Here is a 24,251-nt window from a genome sequence, read left to right on the forward strand (position 1 = left end):
CACTACCCCCACCCCCAGTAATGTTTCAGACTGAATCGATAATAAATTTGCAGCTGAGTGTGCAGATCAGATTTAGTTTGGGTAATGACTGTCAAGGTGGTCTTTTGAAGTGTGTTTTTGACCTTTAAGAGACGGTGTGTTGGGGGTCGTGCCGCGGGCGGTGTCTGAGAAACTGTTGGCCACTTTTCAGCAATATCTTTAACAGAACAAAATGTTATTTTTTAAAAAAATGCGACAGAGTGAGCGGATGTGACGGTCGAACTTTTTTTTCAGTTGGGTGAAGGTGGAGGCTTGCTCTGCGCTTAAGTTTGGAACCAAACTTTCAGATCCTTAAAAAAAAGCACAGTAGATAAAGTCACCATAATAAACTCTGCGGATATAAGTTGAATTTTTCTCCACGGCTTTTGAGTGAATTGAGGGGAAAAGCAATGGTTAGAAATGAAGTTGAGAGTTGAAGCCACTTACAAAGATATCTGAGACAAACAGCATTTCTTCAGGATGCGGCTGGCAGCAACGCCCTCTGGCAAGAGGCTATAAGAGGGAGGGAGGAGGTTGGCTTTCACTTTTTGCTGCTGCGAGGCGGCAAGGTGGTGTTTGCCCGCGATTCCTCCTGCAGCATTGCGCCTCTCACTCACTCAATCGGCTTCCGAGCGGAGGCTTCGCTATTTTCCGGAACCCGCTTCGCTGCAGTGAGGGAGGAACCCCAGCCGCTCGCGCCGAGAATGACTTCTCCTGCTCTTCACTGAAACTGGTCCACTTTTTTTTTCATTTAGTGTTGCTTTTGTTGTCTAGTTTTATTTCGAAATCCTTTTTTTGTTTGTTGGTCCCAAGAGAGGGAAAAAATATCACCTCATGGATCGAAAGCCCAGCGCTCGAGAGGAGGGGGCGCCCACCTCAGTTAGCGGGACTTCTGAGGAAGCCGGGGCTTCGAGCCTGGCCGTCACCGACATGATGGCTCTGTTCACCCGCTTCGGCAAAACGCTCCTGTGGCTCATGCTGATCTATCTCACCGGTTACTTCGGGCTGAGTGTGAGCTTTCTGGTTTTCGGGCTGGTGCTGTGGATGGGCTGGAAAATGCGGAGGGAGAACAAGCTGAGCAAGCTGAGAGACGCCTTCTACCTCCTCGAAAACGAAGAGACGGTCACCAGAAAGAGAGTCAACAAGAGCCTTCCAGCCTGGGTAAGGGACAGTCAGCCAGCAGGAAGTCTCCGTGTGCAGAAAGTACAAGAATCTTTTAGTTACAAAGTTTCTCTCTCTCTCTCTCTCTCTCTATCTTTGGGGAATGGCAATCCCAGTCAAAAATATTATTGCAGAGGGAGAGGTGCGCCGGTCCTAGTGCTGGAGCTCCAGTTGTGCGTTCATATCATTCCTCCAAAGATCCGCAGCAATAAAAGACAATTTAAATGTTACGGATGCACGTTATAGAAAAATGTATCGTAAATAAGGTTAAATGTTGGTGTTATTCACACAGGTTTACTTTTTTACATGGTTTAAATTGTGTTTTTTATATATAAAAACATGCCCTCCTTATGACGGATGGTTTGGCATTGTATTTCTGCGCAGAGAGGTTGCCAAGTGGTGGGGTAGGAATTCCAGTGGGGTGAAGTCATATACTTTTTTCACAGTGCATACCTTTCTTGATACTATGTATTTTTTTAATTGTAGCAGATTGGAGGATGTTTTCTTTTAGATTACATCTGGTAGGATTTTTTTTACTGCAATGTTACTGTGCATGAGGCACCGAGCGTGGAATGTACCTTTCCTTTTTTTCTAGTGTAGAGCAGCTCGAAAGCAAATATACATTTTTAATGTGATTACAAGCTTGCAGTTCAATGGAGCATGAAAACCTCGATCCCAGAGATTGCATCCATTGACTGTCCCGTTAAAGTTGAACTATCTGTATCAATCACTGCTATAGATGTTGAGGTAGTTAATCTGTGAGCCGTGAGGAGAGGTTGGAAACGATAGCGGGTGCAATGCTTGATTTTCCCCCCTTCCCCTCCCCATCTGTTGAAAAATAATAAATTATGGGCGCAGAGTCTACACTTTCCCGATGTGGCCCGTCCGTAAGCCAGATGGGAACTACCGACTAACCATCGACTATACTGCCCTGAATAAGGTCACCCCAAAGGAACACCCTATCGTTGCGAGCCCGGCCACTATATTTAACGGACTGCGACCTGAATATTGTATCTTCTCCGTGCTAGACATAGCAAACGGATTCTGGTCAATTCCACTCCACCCAGACTCCCAGGAGAAGTTTGCTTTCACCTGTGGAGGTGGACAGTACACCTGGACCCGTCTCCCCCAGGGATTCCACAATAGCCCCAACATATTCCACCGGGTTATGAGCAAAGCTATGAAATTTCTCTTTTAGCAATAATGCCTATACCTTTGTGATATAGAAGGAATACGTGAGTTATGTGAATGCAATTTTGTTGATTATTAAGAAAAACAGGGTTTCTCCCATTTTTCATCAAGAGGAATTTCATCCCATTATCTTTGATAGCATGCACTCTCCGTGGTAACAGGTCTCTATATTTCATTAGCTCTGAATTAACAAATATTTGTGGTTTTGTCATCAGTTGTTGTGAAACAGCTACTCCTTGAGTACTCTTCCTGGCAACAGGCTACAGCTAAGAATCTAGTAAAATGGGCAATCAACCTGAATTCCACCACCATGGCAGTACTTTTTTTCCCCCCCAGACTTGTTCACTTTATTTCATCTCTTCCATCTAACCAGTCTTCAAGATGTTTCCTCTCATCAGATCAGAGCTATGAACTGCTTTAGCATAATTACTACTTCTGCATTTTAAACACAGGACATCCCTCTTCTTGTTGCTGGTTGAATATTAACATTAAAAAAAACTACTTGTGGGCAGCACAGTGGTTAGCACTGCTGCCTCACAGCACCAGGGACTCTGGTTCAATTCCGGCCTCAGGTCACTGTCTGTGTGCAGTTTGCACTTTTTCCCCATGTCTGCGTGGGTTTCCTCCCACGCTCCAAAGATGTGCGGGTTAGATGGATTGGCCATGCTAAATTGCCCCTTAGTGTCAGGGGGATTACGGGGATGGGTGGGATTGTTGTTGGAGTGGGTTCAATGAGCTGAATGGCCTCCTTCTGCACTGTAGAGATTCTATGATTCTATTTGCGTTCCTCTCGAATTCAGATGCTATTTTGCAACTAACTTTGATTTTTATCCTGCCATTTTTTTCAAGGTCCTTTAATATCTTGGTTCTAATTCATTCACTTTCACTCACGTTCTTCCCCAACATATATGCCCAAAACTTTTTCATCAACATGCACTTCTGGAATGTCTTTAACAGAGGTGTATTTTGTGATCTTTTTACTTTGTGCCCAAACTAAAAGAAAAGTGGCCCACAATCTAGGCCAGCATTGTGTATGTATGTCCACCCTCCCCCACTTTGAGCTCCTTGCAAACATGATTACTGTATTTCCAAAAGAGTTCATATGCTCTTTCACCTACATTTTCAAACTGCTTCACCCAGTTTAAGAAATCTGATACCTGCTCTGTTTTATTGTTTGTTGAGCATTCTGATTTCCTCATGATTCTCATCATCAGCAACAACCAGTGACACAGACTAGTGTAGCAAATGACTGCTATCGGAAAGTGGAAATCATACTCTTTCCAAACATCTAAATAAAATCATTAATGCCAAGAACATAATATTGGAGAAAAGCTCTTCAATTTCAATTAAAAGTTATTTGGAGATTAAAAATCCTATTTCAATATTTTTAAAAATGAAAGTCAAAACTGCTCTAATTTTCATTTACATATGCTACGTAATTAGAATAATCGCAGCATATTGGGTAAGGTTGAATCAATATTCATTTTGAATATATTTTTGTACAGCACTTCATCCACTAGATCTCTTCTGCTCCCCACTGTCCAGCATATTTCCTCTCCACCACCAGGACTATACACGGTGATTTGATACATTTAATATAATAAAAATGTTCAGCTAGGTAGGGAGAGACAAGGTGGAGTAAACTGCCAGGAGGTAAACTTATGTTTTACTCGATGTAGGAGCAATATGTGTGTAATTGAAAATCCACTGTGGAGCAGCTTTTCAATTAATTTTCCCGATTGCTGCAGTCTGAAGCAATGTTTCATTATTTATGTGACATTAACAGACAGTGATGTAACCAACTTTGGCAAGACGATCGTTGAAATATTGATATATGTACACATGTTAGTGAATACTAAAACTCCCAAGTCACGGACTGAGTAATTTACTGATGCGTTGAAAGGTCTTGCAGGGGTGGATTAATGCAGAGGTCTATAGTATGTGCCCCCTGCAAATGGAGCAGTTTACTTTCAATGTAGTATAGTGTGATGAGATTTGTTTTACTATTAATGCCTTGTGTAAATGTTCTTGGGCAGATTTCTTGACTTATTTTATGACATGTTTACACTTTTAGTGGATCAGGGAAAGGGGTCAGCGGGTGTTGTACAAGTTTGTGGAGGGGCCCTGGATATTCATTGTGAACCCCTCCCTCCCCACAATTGTCTTGACCACCACCTGTTCCCGTTTTTGAAAATACAAAGCATCAGTTGAGTGGATGTGGTGGATACAGATTCAACAGTAGTCCCCAACAAAAGGGAATTTGATAAATTCTGGAAGAAAGAAATGCAGAAATATGGGTGAAAAAGCTGAGGAGTGGGACCAACGAATGCTCTTCAAAAGAGTCGTAGATAGACTTAATAGGCTGAATGGTCCCCTGTGTTGTATGATGTTATGACTCTGTCTGAGGAACACTATAGAACATAGAACAGTACAGCACAGAACAGGCCCTTCGGCCCACGATGTTGTGCCGAGCTTTATCTGAAACCAAGATCAAGCTATCCCACTCCCTATCATCCTGGTGTACTCCATGTGCCTATCCAATAACCGCTTAAATGTTCCTCAAGTGTCTGACTCCACTATCACTGCAGGCAGTCCATTCCACACCCCAACCACTCTGTGTAAAGAACCTACCTCTGATATCCTCCTATATCTCCCACCATGAACCCTATAGTCATGCCCCCTTGTAATAGCTCCATCCACCCGAGGAAATTCCTATAGAGATTCTAATTCCAGTTTTGGATTATTTGCCATTATTTTCAGAGTCAAGCTTTTATTTTTGTGTAGTTACATTAAGGTTGGAAGTAGAATTTCATTTTTAGTGTGATTTTAAGTGTTGCGCACACAATTTGCAGACTGAAAGTGGAGTGTCATGTTGGATTGGAATGCAGATCTTGGAGATCATAGGTTCAAAGGCTTTGTCTGAATACAGTGTTCCATGATTCTTTATGGTGATAATTATCTAAATTATTGTAGCAATGAGACTTTGAGTAGCCATAGTGTTCAAACAGAGGATCAGTGACCAGGAAGCTACTGGCTTGAATCCCAAAGGTCTGGTGAGATCAATGGATGGCAGATAATTATTCTGTGATAAAGGTGAATTTGTGCAAAAATAAGTAAACACCAGTGACATCCTAACTTGTCTATCTGAAGTCAAAGAGCTAGTGATCAATGAAATTCGGGAGCAACTGGTTCATGAATGACTTGGCCTCATCCAAAATGGATTAACTCAGGCTGTGCAAGTTACATAGATTGGCAAAGTATCTGAGAAGTGATGGTATCCTCAGAGGTGTATAGATGTGCTGCTGACGTTATAATATCACAGATATTAAGACATTTGAAAGAAATGGATAGCAGAAGATTTGCAGGATATCTTGTCCTCTAAGTGTGAGAGATTTGTCAAATTCAAATTTCAGTGATTTGCTTTCTTATCATTTGAAAGACGCTTGTCAGAATGATCTTGAATAGAATCATTATGACAACCTTAATAGACATTTTGTCCAAGAGTCAGTTTGGTTTCCACACTAAACTTGCACCACTGACATCTTTGTACTTGCTCAAGTGAAAAGGGAATGCTATCGAGTAGAATTAAGTTAACTATGTTTGTTGATCTAATAAGTGTCCCACAGTGAATAGGCAAACATTATGGGATACCCTGGCTAAGTTCAGATGGGTTTGCAATGTTTGACAGCATGGCCAAAGGGCATCATGATCTCAAAATGCCGCCTTTCCAAGTTAGCAGTGGAGTGAAACCCGGCGATTTGAGGCGTTTTAAAGTGCCATTTTGTGAAATGCATCATAGCTGCTTGATAATCCTGGCATCTGCATTAGTTTCAGAGCAAGTAGCAATTCTTTCAAACTGAATCCGTAGGCAAGAGTGAAGATTTGTGAAGAAAACATGTCTGCTGATGGCCACTTCTTGCTGACTTAGTCAGGGCCTGACTTCCAATTATTCATGGAAAACTTCTTCAAAATGTACCTTCTGCCCCTGGGCTTTACCATCAATCTTGACAAAAGGGGAATGATTTTTCACCGTTATAACGGAACCATAGCATCAAGCTGAAGGCCAACAGCTGAAAACATCAGTTCACCTGCCTTAGGAGCATTATTACAGCAGGCATCATAACAATATTATAAACTGTAGGATAGAGGCACATATTGCATTTGAAGGCAGCAGGATTGAGTGTTTGAAAAGTGTTTCATGAAGCCGTTGAAAGAAATCAAGACGTACCAAGTCGTGATTCTTGCCACTCTTCTGTACAACAGAGATATGGACTATCTGCAGATGCCACCTGAAGAACTCAAAGCATCATCCTGGACCATTACATTGTGGCATGATCACATAAGGCACAGAAGTTCTCAAATGGTAACACAAGCAGCATACAGTTAATGATGAAGATGACACAGCTTCAATGGTCAGGTGATATGATCCAAATGGACACTAACTTGCCAAAGTGCTTAAGTGTATGCAACTGATGGTCAGCAAAAGCATAATTAATCTGCTTGAAGGCAATTCTGAAGTTCTTGAGAATAAACTGGAAAGTAGTAGCCACAGGTCACTGGAGTTGCCACAGTCTAGTCTAGCTGTCTTCAAGATGGTGAATGGCATGAAAAGAGCAGTTGCAGGATTCGGAATGGGACATTGGTGATTTTCTGTCTTTCAAGACATATTGTAACACAAATCAACAATCTGAACCACAGCTTTACCAATATTGTTAGTGTCAGCGATGTCCCTTTGAAACTTTTGAGGTTTCACAGGGACAGTATCAACATCCATCACAGTCAATTGAACAGTCATTAAACACACTTAACATTTGAATAGAACAATTTATAAGCCTGGATCAAAAGCTGGCTCACTGTTTTTACTGAGATTCAGAAACATTGCTGTCATGGGAAACCCTGCGAACTTCGGTAACCACTGCAACTGTACAGTGGAGTTTTTGTCTTGCAATGCAACACTTTTTTCAAGACCAGCTTCAGTTATTGATGTAAATAGAGTGCTTAGAGCAGAATGTGAACATTTTATAAAGTCACACCTTGTGATGTTCTATATAGAATGATTGACTGTGCTTCTGAAATATTAGGATACAATAGTCTGAGATAGCTGTTCAGTCTCAGGTCCAGGAAATTTAACATTAAGCTGTAGAACTCCCTTCCTACCAGCACTGTGGGTGTGCCTACACCACATGGACTGCAGCGGCTCATGAAGGCTACCACCTTCTTGAAGCACAATTAGGGATGGGCAATAAATGCTAACCTAGCCAGCCCTGTGAAAGAATTTAAAAAGATGCATTAGACTAAGCATGTGACTGGAATGATGCAGTCTACTCAGTTGAGTCTGTAGAGATTGTACAGAATTATTTTTGGTACATCTGTATCCACTGGAATCAATACTTGCAGGCCTGATACTGTTGTATTTTCAAAATTTGCAGGGATGTTTCTGTGCAAATTGGATATAGCCAACCTCAAACATCAAGCCAGAAAGTGAGATTAAGGAGAGAATTAATGGTGAGCAGCGAAATGGATAAAAAGAACTGTGTGACAATACTAGGAAGAAAAATGTAAAACAACAAGGTTAAGTCAAGGAGCAAAAACAGGGAAGAAGAAATGTGACCGAATTTCCCATGCTTTGCATTCCCTAGTGTTGTAGCAAAGGGATGGAGACTTGTGATGCCAAGTCTCTGCTTCCTTTATGTTGCCCTGGGATTTGCAGCACTTTCTTGGTGTTTGGTGGGGATAGGGGTGAGGGAGATTGGGGTTAAAGTTTCACTCTCAATAATGAAATCGGGGATGGGAGGGGGTTGGGGTTGCAGTGGAGCCTTGTGTCTCCTTCACCTCACCCAAGACCAGAATAGGCAATCGGAAGAAGTGGACCTTTGGCCTTGTATCTCCAGCCCCTGACAGAAGGAAAGACCTGAACAAAGTCATTCCAGGAATATGGATTTGCACTGGAGGACTCTGACTTGCTGTTCCTGAACAGCAGTCAGGAGGCTTGAATGCCAGCAAGCTTCTTCAGTGCTGGGCAGTGCCAGGCGATAGACTAGAACCTTTCTAAATATCCTGAACCTGCAAATATGAGCAACTTTGAGTCATTGCAGATAGCGTGCACTTTAGTTATGCTGCACCTGCCAGCTGTCCAGGCGCAGACATAAGTGGGACGTGGAAATTGGCTCTGAATTTATTTTATCAAATTGAGTTTTTTGTAATTTGCAGCTTAATGGATTTTCACAATTCAAAAACTTGCATTTCAGCACATGTAATAACAACAGTATATACACTTTTGCTATAGGTGCTCAAGGTCTTACCGGAAAAGGCAAGCAATGGCTGGGCTAAATTGAAAGTTTGATTCCATGTCTGTGTTGGCTGAAGCGGATCTCAGCTAAAATGGCAATATTGAGTTTGGGGTTCAGTGTTTGAGAAGGGCAGTCCCTGTTGCCATGAGACTTCATGGGGTCCAGAGTGGGTATTGAAGACTCCCGGGCAACTCCCTCCCAATTGTATACCATTGTGCCACCATAATACTGGGTCTACTGGTGGGACAGGACATACCCAGTAATGGTGATAGTGGTGTCTGGGACGTTATCTGTAAGATATGATTCTATCAGTATGACTATGTCAGGCTGTCGCCTAATTAGTCTGCGAGGCAGCACTCCCAATATTAGTAAGGATGATGGTGCAGGGTCAACAAGGCTGAGTTTGCTGTTGTATTTCCAGTGCCGGGTGATCTGTCTGGTTTCATTGATTTTTGTTGTCTTTGTAGCAGTTGGATACGACGGAGTGGCTTGCTAGAATGGCATCAGCCAGCAGCCCCTGTTGAAAACGCACATGCTTTAGCATTGAGTGAGGAGAATATTGGGCTTTGTTAATTCTCTCTGTAGTTCCACTGCCCAGGAGTATGGCAACGAACCATTTGGGCAAGGTACTAGAAGGACATTACCTGTTAGTTGTACTTAAGAATGGTGGTGCAGTGGTATTGTTACTGGACGAGCAATCCAGAGACCCAGGGTACTTTGGGGATCCAGGTTAAAAATCTGGACTTAAGTCTACCGATGACCATGAAACCATTATTAAGATTGTTGTAAAACCCTATCTGGTTCACTAATGTCGTTTAAGGAAAGAAATCTGCCATCCTTGCCTGGTTGGACCTCCATGTAACTCCAGAACAACAATGTGTGTTAAATGCCCTCTGAAACGGCCTAGCAAGCCACTCCATTGTATCCAACCACTACAAAGACAACAAAAATCAATGAAACCAGACAGATCACTCAGCACTGGCTTTAGGCACTCCTCCTCCTCCGTTTTAAATCTACTGCCTCGCAACCTATACCTGTGACCTCTTGTTCTAGATTGCCCCATAAGAGGAAACATTTGGTCTACATTTATTTTATCAATCCCTTTAAAAAAAATGTATACACCTTGATCAGATCCCCTCTCATCCTTCTAAACTCCAGCGAGAATAAGCCCAAACTGTTTAATCTCTCCTCATATATCAATCCTTTCATCCCCGGAATTAATCTGGTGAACCTCCTCTGAACCGCCTCCAATGCCGCAACATCCTTCCTCAAGTAAGGTGATCAAAACTGGACACAATACTCCAGATGTGGTCTCACCAACACCCTGTACAACTGCAACAACACTTCTCTACTTTTATACTCCATTCCTTTTGCAATAAATGCCAACATCCCATTTATCTTTTTTATTACATGCTGTACCTGCAAACCGACTTTCTGTGATTCATGAACACAGACAGCCAGATCCCTCTGCCCAGACGCATTTTGAATCTGCTTTCCACTTGGGTATTAATTTGCCTTTCTATTTTTTCTGCCAAAATGGATAACCTCACACTTCTCCACATTAAACTCCATCTGCCAAATTTTGGCCCATTCTCCTAGCCTATCCTCACTCTACCATTAACATCAAGCCAGGGATCAACCCTGGTTCAGTGAACAGTGCAGGAGCGCATGCCAGGAGCAACACCAGGCACACTGAAAATGAGGTGTCAACCTGGTGAAGCTACAACACCGGACTACCTGTGTGCCAAACAGCATAAGCAGCAAGTAATAGAACTAAGTAATTCCACAACCAATGGATCAGATCTAAGCTCTGCAGATTTTTAATCAGTAAGGGAATCGAGGGTTATGAGTATAAGATGGGAAAGTAGATGAGGATTACTGTATCCGATCAGTCATGATTTTATTGCTTGGCAGAGCAGATTTGATGGGACAAATGGCAGGTCAGTCCTGTTACATACAGTTGTGAATGGAGGTGGACAATTGAGGAACACGTGGCAGGAGGAGGCTCCACAAATATCCCCATTCTCAATGATGGAGGAGCCCAGCACATCAGTGCAAAAGAAAAGGCTGAAGTATTTACAACAATCTTCAGCCAGAAGTGCCAAGTGGATGATCCATCTCGGCCTCCTCCAGAAGTCCCCAACATCACAGATGTCAGTCTTCAGCCAATTCAGTTCACTCCATGTGATATCAAGAAACATCTGGAAGGAACTGGATACTGCAGAAGCTATGGATGGTAACAATTTTCTAGTAATAGTACTGAAGACTTTGTGCTCCAGAACATGCTGCACCCCTAGCCAAGCTGTTCCAGTACAGCTACAACGATGGCACCAATTGGCAATGTGGAAAACTGTCCACGTAGGTCCTGCCCGCAAAAGCTGGACAAATCCAATCTGGCCAAATACTGCCCCTTCAGTCTGCTCTCAATCATCAGTAAAGTGATGGAAAGGGTAATCAATAGTTCTATCAAGGGCACTTACCCTATTAGTCCCCCTGACACAAAGGGGCAATTTATCATGGCCAATCCACCTAACCTACACACCTTTTGGAGTGTGGGAGGAAATCCACGCAGACACTGGGAGAACGTGCAAACTCCAGACAGGCAGTGACCCGAGGCCGGAATTGAACCTGGGTCCCTGGCTCTGAGACAGCAGCGCTAACCACTGTGCCACCCATGCTGAAAGAATTCTAACAGCTCGATCACAAGTGTGTAGATTTCTTTAGTTGACATCTCCATCCAATCTCAACAAGTTGTTTAGTAAATGGCTGACACTACACAAGTGGCAGGTAGAGGTACATGCTTCATTCAGCAATCTTTCCAGTTACACAGGCTAACCACAGATTGCAGTAAAAGCAGCACAAACTGACTGGAATATTTCCTGGAATCATCGGTTACAAGTAACAATCACTTTGCTTCTCGAGCCCCTCCCTATTTACATGCTTTTGGATGTAAACTGACTGTTTCGAGGTCACTGGCTTTTGGCTCCTGACTTCTCTTAAATGCTGTTTTGCGGTATTAGCTGGGATTTACTGTTACATAGACCAAAGACGGATGGTGAAGCAGAAAACAAGCTTTTCTTTAATAGTAGGTTTATTCACAGAAAGCAGGGCTACAGATCCCTGCCTCCCAACTACTAATTGTCCCAACCATCCCTCTTTATACTCCTTTTGAGTACCAATAAAAATAAACAGATGGACAATAACTAATTGATACCCCTTAAAAGGGGCACTGTAACAAAAAGACAACTTTTAAAGGACTTAGTCCTTTAACAACATAACCAACCCTCCATTAACATTTGAGAGATTGATGGAAAGTCACTTTTAAATGGGGGGGGAAAAAATAAACAAACTTGTTTTTGGTGCTGTGGCCCACATAGACAGGGAAGGTCCCAGGTTCAATTCCTGATGTGTGCTGATCACAGCTGGGACATTGGAGGGAACTTTACAATTAACCTTTATCACTTGTATGCACATGAGCATGAAAACTTAATAGGGTTCCCATTCTTGATACTACCCAGTTATGCCTGCTGGAAAGTACACTTTTGTGGATGTCGGGTGAGACTAAAATTGGACTTGGTTGTCATGTTAAGTTACTGCCTGGGCTCAAGCCAGCAGAATGGATGAAGGACTGATGGAACAGTCTTCCACCAAGAGGCAGCACTTTCAGAAAAGGAGAGAACCTGGTGAAGTAAGGTGAATGGGGCAAAAAACTGGGCATCTGACTGGTAACCTGCGATGTTTCCTCTGGGGGAGTTAGGTTAAATTCAGGGCTTGAGTCATATGTACATTAAACATGTTGGGTATTATGATAGTTGATAATACTGAAGTGCTCCTCATATGTATCGAAGGTTGATTTTTGTTTTTGCTTCACCGATGTACTACTTGGCCAGAATGGAAGGATCTGTTTTCAAGTAGAGATCCATGTTCTCACAACAATTCTGAGAGCCTCACAGCGATAGATCTGTGTATGGACATGAAAATTGTTGCTCAGGTAACAATGAGGTTTTGCTTTAGGCACCACAGTTGGAAATTGTTCTGTAGTGTAGGTGTGGACTGTGCAAACAGGCTAGGGAACATCTGTTCACTAAACCACAGAAAAATAAACAACTTCACCTAAAATTTACAATGAGAAGTTCTCTTGTTCACTTTCTCCATCGCATCCCTCAGATGGAACATCACATTTCTGGCAGTTGTCGTGCAATATTTTGAAATGGGAGGGAGGCGGGGGGGGGGGGGGGGGGGGGAGAAAGAGGAGATATGGCATTGCAATAATGATAGCATGTTGCATACTGCATTTCCAGAGTTGGGGAAGGGAGTGCCACTTAAGAGTTTTTTTAAAAGTAGAAACTTAGATATTTTTTCATCCCTGCTCCCAGGGACATTGAGGCTTGTTATACAGCCACTACTGATGCTCCAGCTGAGATGATCTGACTTCCGAGATTGATCATGGGACTTAGTTAATGTGTAAGAAGACTCTGTCCCACGCTGACCACTTACAAATCAGGGTTGCTCATGGAAAAATGGGATATCCAAAATTAGACATCCTCCAACCGTGCCTGTGGGATAGCAAATTCCATTCGTTGGTCATGGCTTCACACGGTCACAGACCAGAAACTAGGCGTACCATAACAGGATCGCATGATTACAAAGGGCATTGTGCCCAAGGCACAGTACAGGATACCATCAAGGCTGTCTTCTGGTTTGTCCTGTGGAATTGGCCTTGGTGAACCACATCCATCCTGGGGGATTGACCTGAAAGCCTTTGGGAAATGAGGGATCAGAACTTCATTTGTTCCTATTGTTGTATCTGAAAAATCATCTCATTTTATGGCATTTTCACATATTTCACTACAAGTTTTGGAGAGTGGCAACTACACAGGCCTCTTGTTAGCATCCTTCCTGCTTTACATCTCCATATTGAGCCATGGTGCCTCAGGGAGAATTCATTCATAGAATCATACAACCCAACTTGTACATGCTGACCGTTTTTTTTTTTTACCCCTAAGCTAGTCCCAATTGCCCGCATTTGGCCCATATCCCTCTATAACCATCTTACCCATGTAACTGTCTAAGTGCTTTTTAAAAGACAAAATTGTACCCCCTCTACTACTGCCTCTGGCAGCTTGTTCCGGACACTCACTACTGTCTGTGTGAAAAAATTTCCCCTCTGGACACTTTTTTGTATCTCTCCCCTCTCACCTTAAACCTATGCCCTCTAGTTTTAGACTCCCCTGCCTTTTGGGAAAAGATATTGACCAGTTGATCTGTGCCCCTCATTATTTTATAGACCTCTATAAGATCACTCCTCGGCCTCCTATGCTCCAGGGAAAAAAAGTCCCAGTCTATCCAGCCCCTCCTTATAACTCAAACTGTCAAATCTCGGTAGCATCCTAGTAAATCTTTTCTGCACTCTTTCTAGTTTAATAATATCTTTTCTATAATAGGGTGACCAGAACTGTACACAGTATTCCAAGTGTGGCCTTACCCAATGTCTTGTATAACTTCAACAAGACGTCCCAACTCCTGTATTCGATGTTCTGACCAATGAAACCAAGCATGCCGAATGCCTTCTTCACCACTCTGTCCACCTGTGAGTCCACTTTCAAGGAGCTATGAACCTGTACCCCTAGATCTCTTTGTTCTATAACTCTCCCCAACGCCCTACCATTAACTGAGTAAGTCCTGCCCTGGTTCAATCGACCAAAATGTATCACCTCACATTTATCTAAATTAAACTCCATCTGCCATTCGTCAGCCCAATTGATCAAGATCCCATTGCAATCCTAGATACCTTCTTCACTGTCCACTATGCCACCAATCTTGGTGTCATCTGCAAACTTACTAACCATGCCTCCTATATTCTCATCCCAATCATTAATATAAATGACAGTGGACCCAGCACCGATCCCTGAGGCTGTTAGAATGAGTTGTAACAGTGAACTGTGGGGGGTAGGTGAAAGAAAAGTACTTGATGCAATATGTTTCATTGAATGATCTGTTCCTTGTGTGACACTCTTCAATTCATACTCTCAAATGACTCCAACCACCAGGAGTGTCCTGTGATGTTTTCAGCTTAAAATCCTCTTCCTAAGCACCACTCGAGCTTGAAGGACAGAAACTTCTAACAATATTGCTGGGTGCTGGAAGAAGAGGGCAATATCTCATAATTAGGCTGAGGCTAATTGGGGTGATATCAGGGTCATCACAAGACTAATGGAAGTCTGGAATACTCTATCCACCACCCCCCACCCCCCTCCAAAGAGTGGAGGGGGGGGGGTGGAGGATAGGAGGGAAAGCAGGGAAAATGCAAATGTACAAAACTGACATTGATAGATTTCTGTTGGGTGAGGGTACTAAAGAATATGGACCCAAGTTGGGTTGCTGGAGTATGGTACAGATCAACCATGGTCTCGCTGAATCATCGAACAGACCTGAGGGGCTGAATGACCTCTTCCAATGTACTGGTTACTTTTAAAATATATACTGTAAGTGAAGATCTTGCTGCACTGAAAATTCCTATTGATGACACTGCAATTAAATATCAATCACAAAGGATGTTGCAATGAATAAGCTGTCATTGACACAATAGTGAAGTCCCTGTTGAATGCTCACCCACTGTTATAATATTTGGCTTCATATCCCATTTCCAAAATTGTCACTAGCATGATGGACCACAGACGATATTGCTGAATTAGATTAAAAGCAAATTCCATGCACACTTATCTAATTGTGAAGAGACAGGTTTTGGCATGTAGACATGGCAGTCGTTCTGAGTAGTTCCCTCAAAATCCCTGATGATGCAGAAATCAGCTGATCCGGTTGTTAGAAGCTAGTGCTTGTTCTAATGAGTTTGTTCTTACCTGAATTTTCACTAATCCATGAATTAAAATAAACCCTGTCCAGTGTGGATGGGTACTGTCCAGACACAACCGCATGCAAATAAAAATACAAATTATTCAAACTAGTGAGCGACAGATCCAGATTAGCCAGTTTCCTATCTATTTGCAGTTTCAATGGAGATCTGAACACAACAGCTTTGCACCCCACCCCCGTTATTAACCATCATCTGGCATCACTCCCTGGGCCAATGTGGGAAACCTCAATGAACTTTACAAAGCAGACACACAGGCTCAACAGTAGTCGCGACTCATCCAATGTTAGCATGTGAAACTCTGATTAACATTGGGCGTCAAATTCCAGTGGAACTGTGGAGGTGCTAACTCTAGCTAGAATATAGTTACACTGGTGGTTGCTATTCTCTGGTATTTGACCTATTTTTCATTTGTGATCTTAGTAAATGTTGGTTGGCTTTTTACCCAAATCCAGGCTTGTATACAGCATGTGCACACGTATACCTTCCAACAGGAAGCAGTGATCAGATTAGGAACTAGTTGATATTTACACCACTCAACCGTGCCCTGAACCCAGTAACGCTGATGATGTTTGCCATTACATAAACCTGGCATTAAATATAGAGGCTGGGATTTCCCCCCCAAAATGACAAAAGGTGGGATTTTACAGCCCCACTCGTCCCAAAATCGTAAAATCCTGCCCGAGGTCAACGGACCTTTCCATGGTCCACCCCTTGCCTGCTCTGATTCCCATGGCAGGCGGGATGGTAAAATTCCGGCCTAAGTATCTTAACAGCGAGAAAAGCAGAAGGACTGGACCGCAATTGTTCCACATTTAAGTCATGTTTTGGGAGAGTGGTGAGTTGCGCCCTGATTCGGGAGGGGGGGGGCTAAAAACACCAGTGAGCCCCCGCCTCCCACTCTGGCCCCAAGCACACTGGCAGCGCTCAACTGTTACAGCCAGGTGGGCATTGCCAGGGTGTCTGGTGGACACTGCAAGGTGCGCAAGTGCCCACTGCCCAGCCATGTCCCAGACCACCTGGGGGCTTTGTGATCTGCGCTAGGTGCAGCGAGGCCCTACAATCTCTGGGATCTCTGTGCTGCTTCAGTTCTGGTCTCTTGAGCAGTGCCAATTTCCATCACTTCACCATTCAGCCTTCAGTTACTTGGGCCCAACACTCTGAAATTCCCTCCCTAGACCTCGCCACTTTCTCCTTTTAAGATACCATTTAAAACCTATCTCTTCGACCAAGCTTTTGGCCACCTGTTCTAATATCTCCTACGTGTCAAATTTTGTTTTATAACATTCCTTCAAAGAGCCTTGGAATGTTCCACTGTGTTAAGGATAGTATTTACATCAGCTCCTTGAACTTTTGAAATCATGAGCTTAAGGACCAAAGTGGGCAGAGTCTGACACTGATAATACACTGAAAATCTGGCACACACTACATCTTTATATGGACCTTTAAATAGTCCGCCAAATTTTCTGTCCTACTTGCAACGATTCTCACGGAGGGCGGAACTGGAACACTTACCTCATAGGGTCTGCTCAGACAATGGCTTTCCAAAACAAGATTCTCAACATGGATGATGACAAGAGGCTAATGACTGGGATATTATAAGCCAACCCAGTCACCAGATAAACGTCCATTTTGAAATCATTGCAGAGCAAGGAAGTCAAATGATTCAAATGACCATTTTAAAGTCTCTATATTCAGTTGAGAACTGAGAAACAAGCAGTCTGCTGATGGACTCCTGGCTGACCAAGCAGCCGGCAACACATCTCAACTCCTCAAAGTCTGTTTTATTGTAAAGACATTTACAAGCAGTTTATATACAGGAACTTCATTGTGCTGCATTGTCATTTGATTTAAAGGACTTTTGTGCTGCTATCTCCAATCAGGGACTCCTAGGGAAGCACAGTGGTTAGCACTGCTGCCTCACAGCACTAGGGACCCGGGGTTCGATTCCGGCTTGGGTCACTGTCTGTGCGGAGTCTGCACGTTCTCCCTGTGTCTGCGTGGGTTTCCTCCGGGTGCTCCGGTTCCTCCCACAGTCCGAAAGACGTGCTGGTTAGGGTGCATTGGCCGTGCTAAATTCTCCCTCAGTGTCCCCGAACAGGCACCAGAGTGTGGTGACTCGGGGATTTTCACAGTAACTTCATTGCAGTGTTAATATAAGCCTTACTTGTAACAATAAATAAACTTAACTGCACTTCTCCACAAAGGAAATGCCCTCTGGACATTGACTTTCTGGACTCTGAAAACAGTGAATTAATATTTTTTTCCCCTTTTTTGTTGTCCCACTTTCCTACCCCCTCTGACCATGCGTGCGTGTGCGTGTACGTGTGTGTGAGGTTGCAAATTCCCCCCCCCCTCCCTCTTTCCCCGGGCTTGAACACAATAAACTAAATAAACTAACTTTGAGTTGATCATAAAAGAAGTTTACTGCAAGTTATTTATAAAATTTGACCACACAAACTTGAGGGTTTTGAGAAACCCTGATGTGGAGATGCCGGCGTTGGACTGGGGTAAGCACAGTAAGAAACCCATCATGGCCTAGTTTTAAAACCATTAAAAACACCTCTGCTTACGGATAGATCATAAAATCTACAGTGCAGAAGGAGGCCATTTGGCCCATCGAGCCTGCACTGACCACAATCCCACCCAGGTCCCATCCTTGTAACCCCACATATTTACCCCCCTAATCCCCTGGACACTAAGAGGTAATTTAGCATGACCAATCAGCTTAACCTGCACATCTGCACAATGGGCGGCACGGTAGCACAGTGGTTAGCACTGCTGCTTCACAGCTCCAGGGACCTGGATTCGATTCCTGGCTTGGGTCACTGTCTGTGTGGAGTTTGCACATTCTCCTCGTGTCTGTGTGGGTTTCCTCCGGGTGCTCCGGTTTCCTCCCACAGTCCAAAGATGTGCGGGTTAGGTTGATTGGCCATGCTAAAAAATTGCCCTTCGTGTCCTGGGATGCGTAGGTTAGAGGGATTAGTGGGTAAATATCTAGGGGTAGGGCCTGGGTGGGATTCTGGTCGGTGCAGACTCGATGGGCCAAATGGCCTCTTTCTGTGCTGTAGGATTTCTAAGATTCTAAGATCTTTGGAGTGTGGGAGGAAACCCATGCAGACCCAGGGAGAATGTGCAAACTCCACACAGTGACCCGAGGCCGGAAATGAACCCGGATCCCTGGCGCTGTGAGGCAGCAGTGCTAACCACCGTGCTGTCCCTTTGTCAGATGGTGAGAAGATAAAGACCTTCAGTTTGCCTCCCTCTCCTGTCTGCAACACTTTAAACTACCATGGAGAGAATTTGCAAAAGTGAGACGGAAAAAGAATGAACATTATTGAGTATGCCCTCTACAGACTAAGTGGCAGAGTAATCACCTTAAATTCAGCAAATAAGAAGAATATCACTTTGCTCTGGAGATTAGCATTCACTAAATAAATGGTTGGGGTCAGTTCCCAAATATTGACACATCAGCTGGAAAAAAGACAGCTCCAGATGAGATCTGATGAAATTTTAAGCTTTAACTTTTAGCCGCGGGTGAAATTGGAGGTGCATTAGGAACTGAAGTATCAGTTGTGCAATTTACACTCCTGGTAAAGTGTCCCAGCCAAGTGATGGACTCCCTTTAAAGAAACACTCCTTGCTCAGTAGAGCATCTTGTATGTAACATAATCTAACATGTCTAATTTAACATGGAATAATTTACAGTATAAACCATCAGGACAAGAATATAGTTTAGTAATATTGATCAGGATACCATAAAAACACTGAACAGTATCAATGTCTGGATATCTGGGAACCATGTAATTTAGGAGATCTCCAAGGATGAGTAACCCATGACCGTTGTTTTTGTGAGTTAGAAACACATTAGTAGTGCAAGATTCTGTTTCTGGGTGAAGCCTGAAATGAGTCTTATGATCAGTTATGTGGTGACTCAGTACAGATTTAGAGATTTTTTTTTTCCCAATTTGATTAGTAAGCTCGGGGCAGTAAATCTTTCTCAAATATTCCCTTAGTAAAACTTTATCCACTTAAAGTGGCACATATTTCTAAAATGTTAAGGGATGGGCTCCTGTATGTTTGTCTTTCACTCCCTCATCCATCCCTCACAGAAACCAAAAAAGAAGAATTTAAGGGCAGCATATCACCAAAGTTGAAGAATCAGAAGATGGGATAAATCAAGTTAAGTGGCATCCTAGCTGGGCTTCAAAACCATGCATACTGAGAAAGGTAAGGGATAGTTGGGAACCTGTCTCGGGGGCAGGGAATTCATATGGTGTTCGTGGAAGTGGAAATGACTAGGGTTGGGAAGCATTTTCCGATCAGGGCCATTGTGATCTCCTGGACTCGTTTCGATCGCCTCAGGGGGTCGGAGAGGAATTTCCCAGATTTTTTTTTTCCCCATATTGGCCCTGGGGTTTTTCACTCTGGGTTTTCGCCTCTCCCTGGAGATCACAAGGTCTGGAATGGGGGTGAGTTAATAGGTTGTAATGAACAAAGCATCGTAGCTGTGAGGGACAGCTCGGTGGATAGGATATTGGTATGTAGATAGGCTGGAAAATTGGGTGGGGATCCTGGATTCAGGATTCAATCCTGGACCGGGGAGCGGCGCGGGCTTGGAGGGCCGAAGGGCCTGTTCCTGTGCTGTATTGTTCTTTGTTCTTTGTTGAAACTTGCCATACACCAAGAGAATATGGTAGAGTTGGAGAGAACTACTATTTTTTAAAAAAACTTACATTTCCCCCAACTAACAAAGCTGTGCTGCAGTGATTTCGTCTTTGTTGACGTCACAGAAAAGAAGTACTTGCATCCAGATTGACTCAGTTTATGTTAATGCAAGTCATAACTCATGAAAACATACAGCACTTCCATATGGTGCATTGTGCATGTGCTAGCTTCTTGAAAGAGCAGTCATGCTTCGTCCCACACCCTTTTTTGTTCATAACCCTGTAGTCTCCTCATCCTTAAGCATCTTTCTAACTCGATTTAAAATTATTTATGGAATCAATTTCCACCACTTATCCCGACCCCAACAACTTCCCTCATTTCTCCTCTAAATCTTTAGGCACTGTTTTGAAATCGATGACTCTGATCATTGACCCACTTGCTGAGAAATGCCCAGGCCCAGGGAACCCTGGTACTGGCTGAGTGCACTGCACATTTTCTCTTTCCATGCTGCTTACAGATACTTAAAATTTGATATTGGAAAAGCTCTCTGTGACACAATGGAAGAGTGCAGCCCAATGTATAACTGATCCTGTTCACAGAACAGGAACAGAGTTCTGTGATGATCTAACTGCACTCCCAGCCGGATAGCATCGAATTTGTGGTGAAACCTTGAGAAAATGAGTGGAACGTTCTGTAAAATGGTTCAAGTCAGAGATCTTTTGAATATGGTAACATTTCACAGGCCCACTCATGTAGTGTGTGTGTGTCTATCCATGCCAGTTGCTCCATGGAGTGGTAGGCCTTGTGTTTGGGATTCCTCATATTGTTGGTGTCCAGGTTACCAGAAAGTTGCTGAGCAGAGTTATGGAATTTCTGCATGGGTAAAGCAGAATAATATTCCAGGACTGACCACGCTACACTTCGGTGGTAGAGGCTGGGGGCTACTCGCCCATCTCACCCTGTGGGAATCGTATGGAAAACTGAAGATGGGAGAATTTTGAAAATCATGGCTTATGGAGAAATGAGCAGGAAAAAGTATCAAGAGGTAAAATCAGGAATTCGCCTGACCTGAAGCATGCAGATGTCGAGCAGTAGGGATTGTTCCTGTTCAGTCTCAAATTTGAAGTTTGGTTCCGAGAAAGTAAATGTTGCTTCCGAGATTGATAAGATCATAAACCAAAACAAAAGTAATGTTCAATCATTCTTTTGATGTATTGCATTTCCCCATAGACCTAATGCTTTCCGTTATAAACAAAACTGTCTGCCTGCAAAGAACTGCTTGTAAGTAGCTCTAAAAGTTTGCTAATGAAATGTGAAACTTGGCATCTGTTGTGGTTCCAGGAAACTGGCTGCTAAAGAAGGTTTTGCAGGAAACTGTAAATTGGGATGACTCATGCTTGCAATGTTAATGAGCCCTGTTTGTCCAAACCAAAAGGTATTTTTGATTTTTCTATTTTTCATAAGAGGCCATTAGGCCCATTGTGCCTCTTCTGGCTCTTGCACAGAGCTATGCAATTAGTCCCATTGTCTTGGGCAGTTTTATTTTACTTTTCAAGTCGGTATCAAATTTCCCTTTGAAAGTTTTATTATTGAATCTGCTTATGGCAGTGGACTCCAGATCATTTTAACTTGTTACATGAAAAAGAATCCTCATCGCCCCTCTAACATTATCTTGAGTATCCTGATGATGATGCTGCTACCACTGGGAACAGTTTCTCCTGATCTACTCCATCAAAAATCCTTCAATATTGAAGATTTCCCCTTAACCTTTGTTCTCAGGACAACAATCCCAGTTTGTGTACATAATCTCAGCACCACTCTTGTAAATCTCTGCTGCACCCTTGCCAAGGCCCAGCTATCCTTCCGAATGTGTTTCCCCACTTAAAAAAATAAATAAATTCATCTTCTCCTTTCCATTTTGAGAGTTATTTTTCTGTTTGGGTTTGGATTCCTCAAGTCTGCTAACACCAGTCTGTGCTGAGCTGAAAGTACTGAGATAAACGGCCAACCTACAGCAAATTCAAATCCAGCTGTTAATATTCTCTTGGTCATTATTAGGGTCGACAACCATTCTGTATTTTTCTGGAGCTTCCTGGAAACTCCTGCAGGCTGCCTGAGAGAAAATAAATCATAAGGATATATTTTTTAAAAAATCAGGGTTGGGGAAAGTTAATCCTCCAACCGATTTTCAAAACATCTGCTTTCTTTCTCGTTGATACAGGAAGGTGGAGCATCAGGAGGTCAGACTTCTCAAGTGGGAAATTAGTGTGTGGGGGGTGGAGTTGCAAGTGGGAAGTAATGTGATGGAATTTCTTGGAATACCAGAATTTTAAAAGCTTTTATTTTAAGGTAACATTTTCAAATAACTTTTTAATCATGATTGTCCTGCATTTGGCAAAACCATACTGTGCTGCCAAAAGCTACGGAGTTCCTTGGGAATGAACACTTCCATGTTAGTGCTCAGTACATCTTGTTCAAGTCTGGACTGTTGTGGAGCAGATTATTATATAAAATAATCTCAGGAGCCATCAGGTACAGAACGATTGTTTATTTGCCAATGCATTGGGACAGCACTGCCTCAGAGAGTGTCTCTGAAGCAGGACCCTATCCAACTGAAAAATCATGGGATATTTATACATTTGAGAGTCTTATAGGTCGGAAATTCCAACATTGCCTGTTTTAGGTTTACATTAAACAAATACTTCTGTTTGCAAATTTTCACAAGGCAGTTATCTCAAGAATTAATTGTCTTCCCAACTCTTAAACGCTTCTCCTAATCTCTTCCCTAGTGCTTGTTGCTACCAGGCTCTGCCTTTCACTGCGAACTTTGTCTGCTAAGTCAGGTCTTTGAGGTGGTACAGAAGTCACCAGGCATTCAAGCTACTGAAGATGTCTGAGGTTTACTGATACTAGCTGGCTGTTTAACCACGTAAGCATCCAGCTAGCAGTGCCTGTGTATTTTTTGCCACATCAGCAGGTTAGCTGGGTGCTGTCTTTATCCGGAGTATGGAATTTTACACAACCTTTCTAATATAACTATATAGTTTCAAATCCCTCAAAGTCCTTTAGTAAGTTACGTAGATTCCCTAGACCCTTTGATATTGTTCAAACCCTAAAAAGGTCCTGTAATAAACCATACTCATGTCCAAAGATGTGCGGGTTAGGCTGATTGGCCAGGCTAAATTGCTCCTTAGTGTCAGGGGGATTAGCAGGGTAAATACAGGGGGTTACGGGGATAGGGCCTGTGTGGGATTGTGGTCGGTGCAAACTCAATGGGCTGAAAGTCGTCCTCCTGTACTGGAGAGATTCTATGATTCTAATAACTTGTTGTAATAAACCATATTCATTCTTCCTCTCTTGCATGACATTGAGAATTGCTTGCAAGAACATGAATTTGGTTTGCTCAGTCATGCAGAGCTAGGTGAGCCAGCGGATATGTTCCGTGTTTGCCCGAGTTGCAAGAGTTGAAAATGTGATCTTTTTAACATGCATTTACTTATAAGCTCCTGTTTTTTGTCATGCAAGCACCACTCGTATCCTATGTGATTGTGGTAAAGATAAATTATCCTTCCTAATTCTTCTGGACCTGCCTGCAGCCTTTGACACAATTGATGGAATTAAAAGCTAGTCCTTGTAATGGTGACCATGAAACCATTTGTCATAAAAACCCATCTGGCTCACTAATGTCCTTTAATTTCCTTCCTTTAGGGAAAGGAAATCTGCTGTACTTATGGTCTGGCCTACATGTGATTCCAGACCAACCGCAGTGAGGTTATTAAATGCTCTCTGAGATGACCAGGAAGCCACTCCGTTATATCAAACTACTAAAGTCAAACGGGAATGAAACTGAACAGGCCACCTGGCATCGACCAAGGTATCAAAATCCACAATGGCAAACCTTGCCCTGTCAACTCTGTAAAGTCCTCCTTACTAACCTGGGCTAAAATTGGGAGAGGTGTTCACAGACTATGTCAGGCAGTTGCTTGACTAGTCATACTCACTGAATCATGCCTAACAAACAATTGTCCAAGATATCACCATCCCTGGGTATG

The 24,251-nt window shown here is 43.0% G+C and overlaps 1 protein-coding gene across 1 annotated transcript in view; it reads left to right on the top strand.

The window, feature by feature from the left end:
- Window positions 1–251: 251 nt before the first annotated feature.
- Window positions 252–24,251, top strand: part of esyt1a (extended synaptotagmin-like protein 1a) — a 100,166-nt gene continuing 76,166 nt past the window's right edge. The window contains exon 1 of the mRNA XM_078201110.1: window positions 252–1,179. Within this exon, the coding sequence (XP_078057236.1) occupies window positions 853–1,179 (327 nt within the window). The 5' untranslated portion in view covers window positions 252–852. The remainder of the gene's footprint in view (window positions 1,180–24,251) is intronic.

The sequence above is a fragment of the Mustelus asterias genome, chromosome X (assembly GCF_964213995.1).
Source record: "Mustelus asterias chromosome X, sMusAst1.hap1.1, whole genome shotgun sequence".
In the NCBI taxonomy this organism is placed as follows: Eukaryota; Metazoa; Chordata; class Chondrichthyes; order Carcharhiniformes; family Triakidae; genus Mustelus; species Mustelus asterias.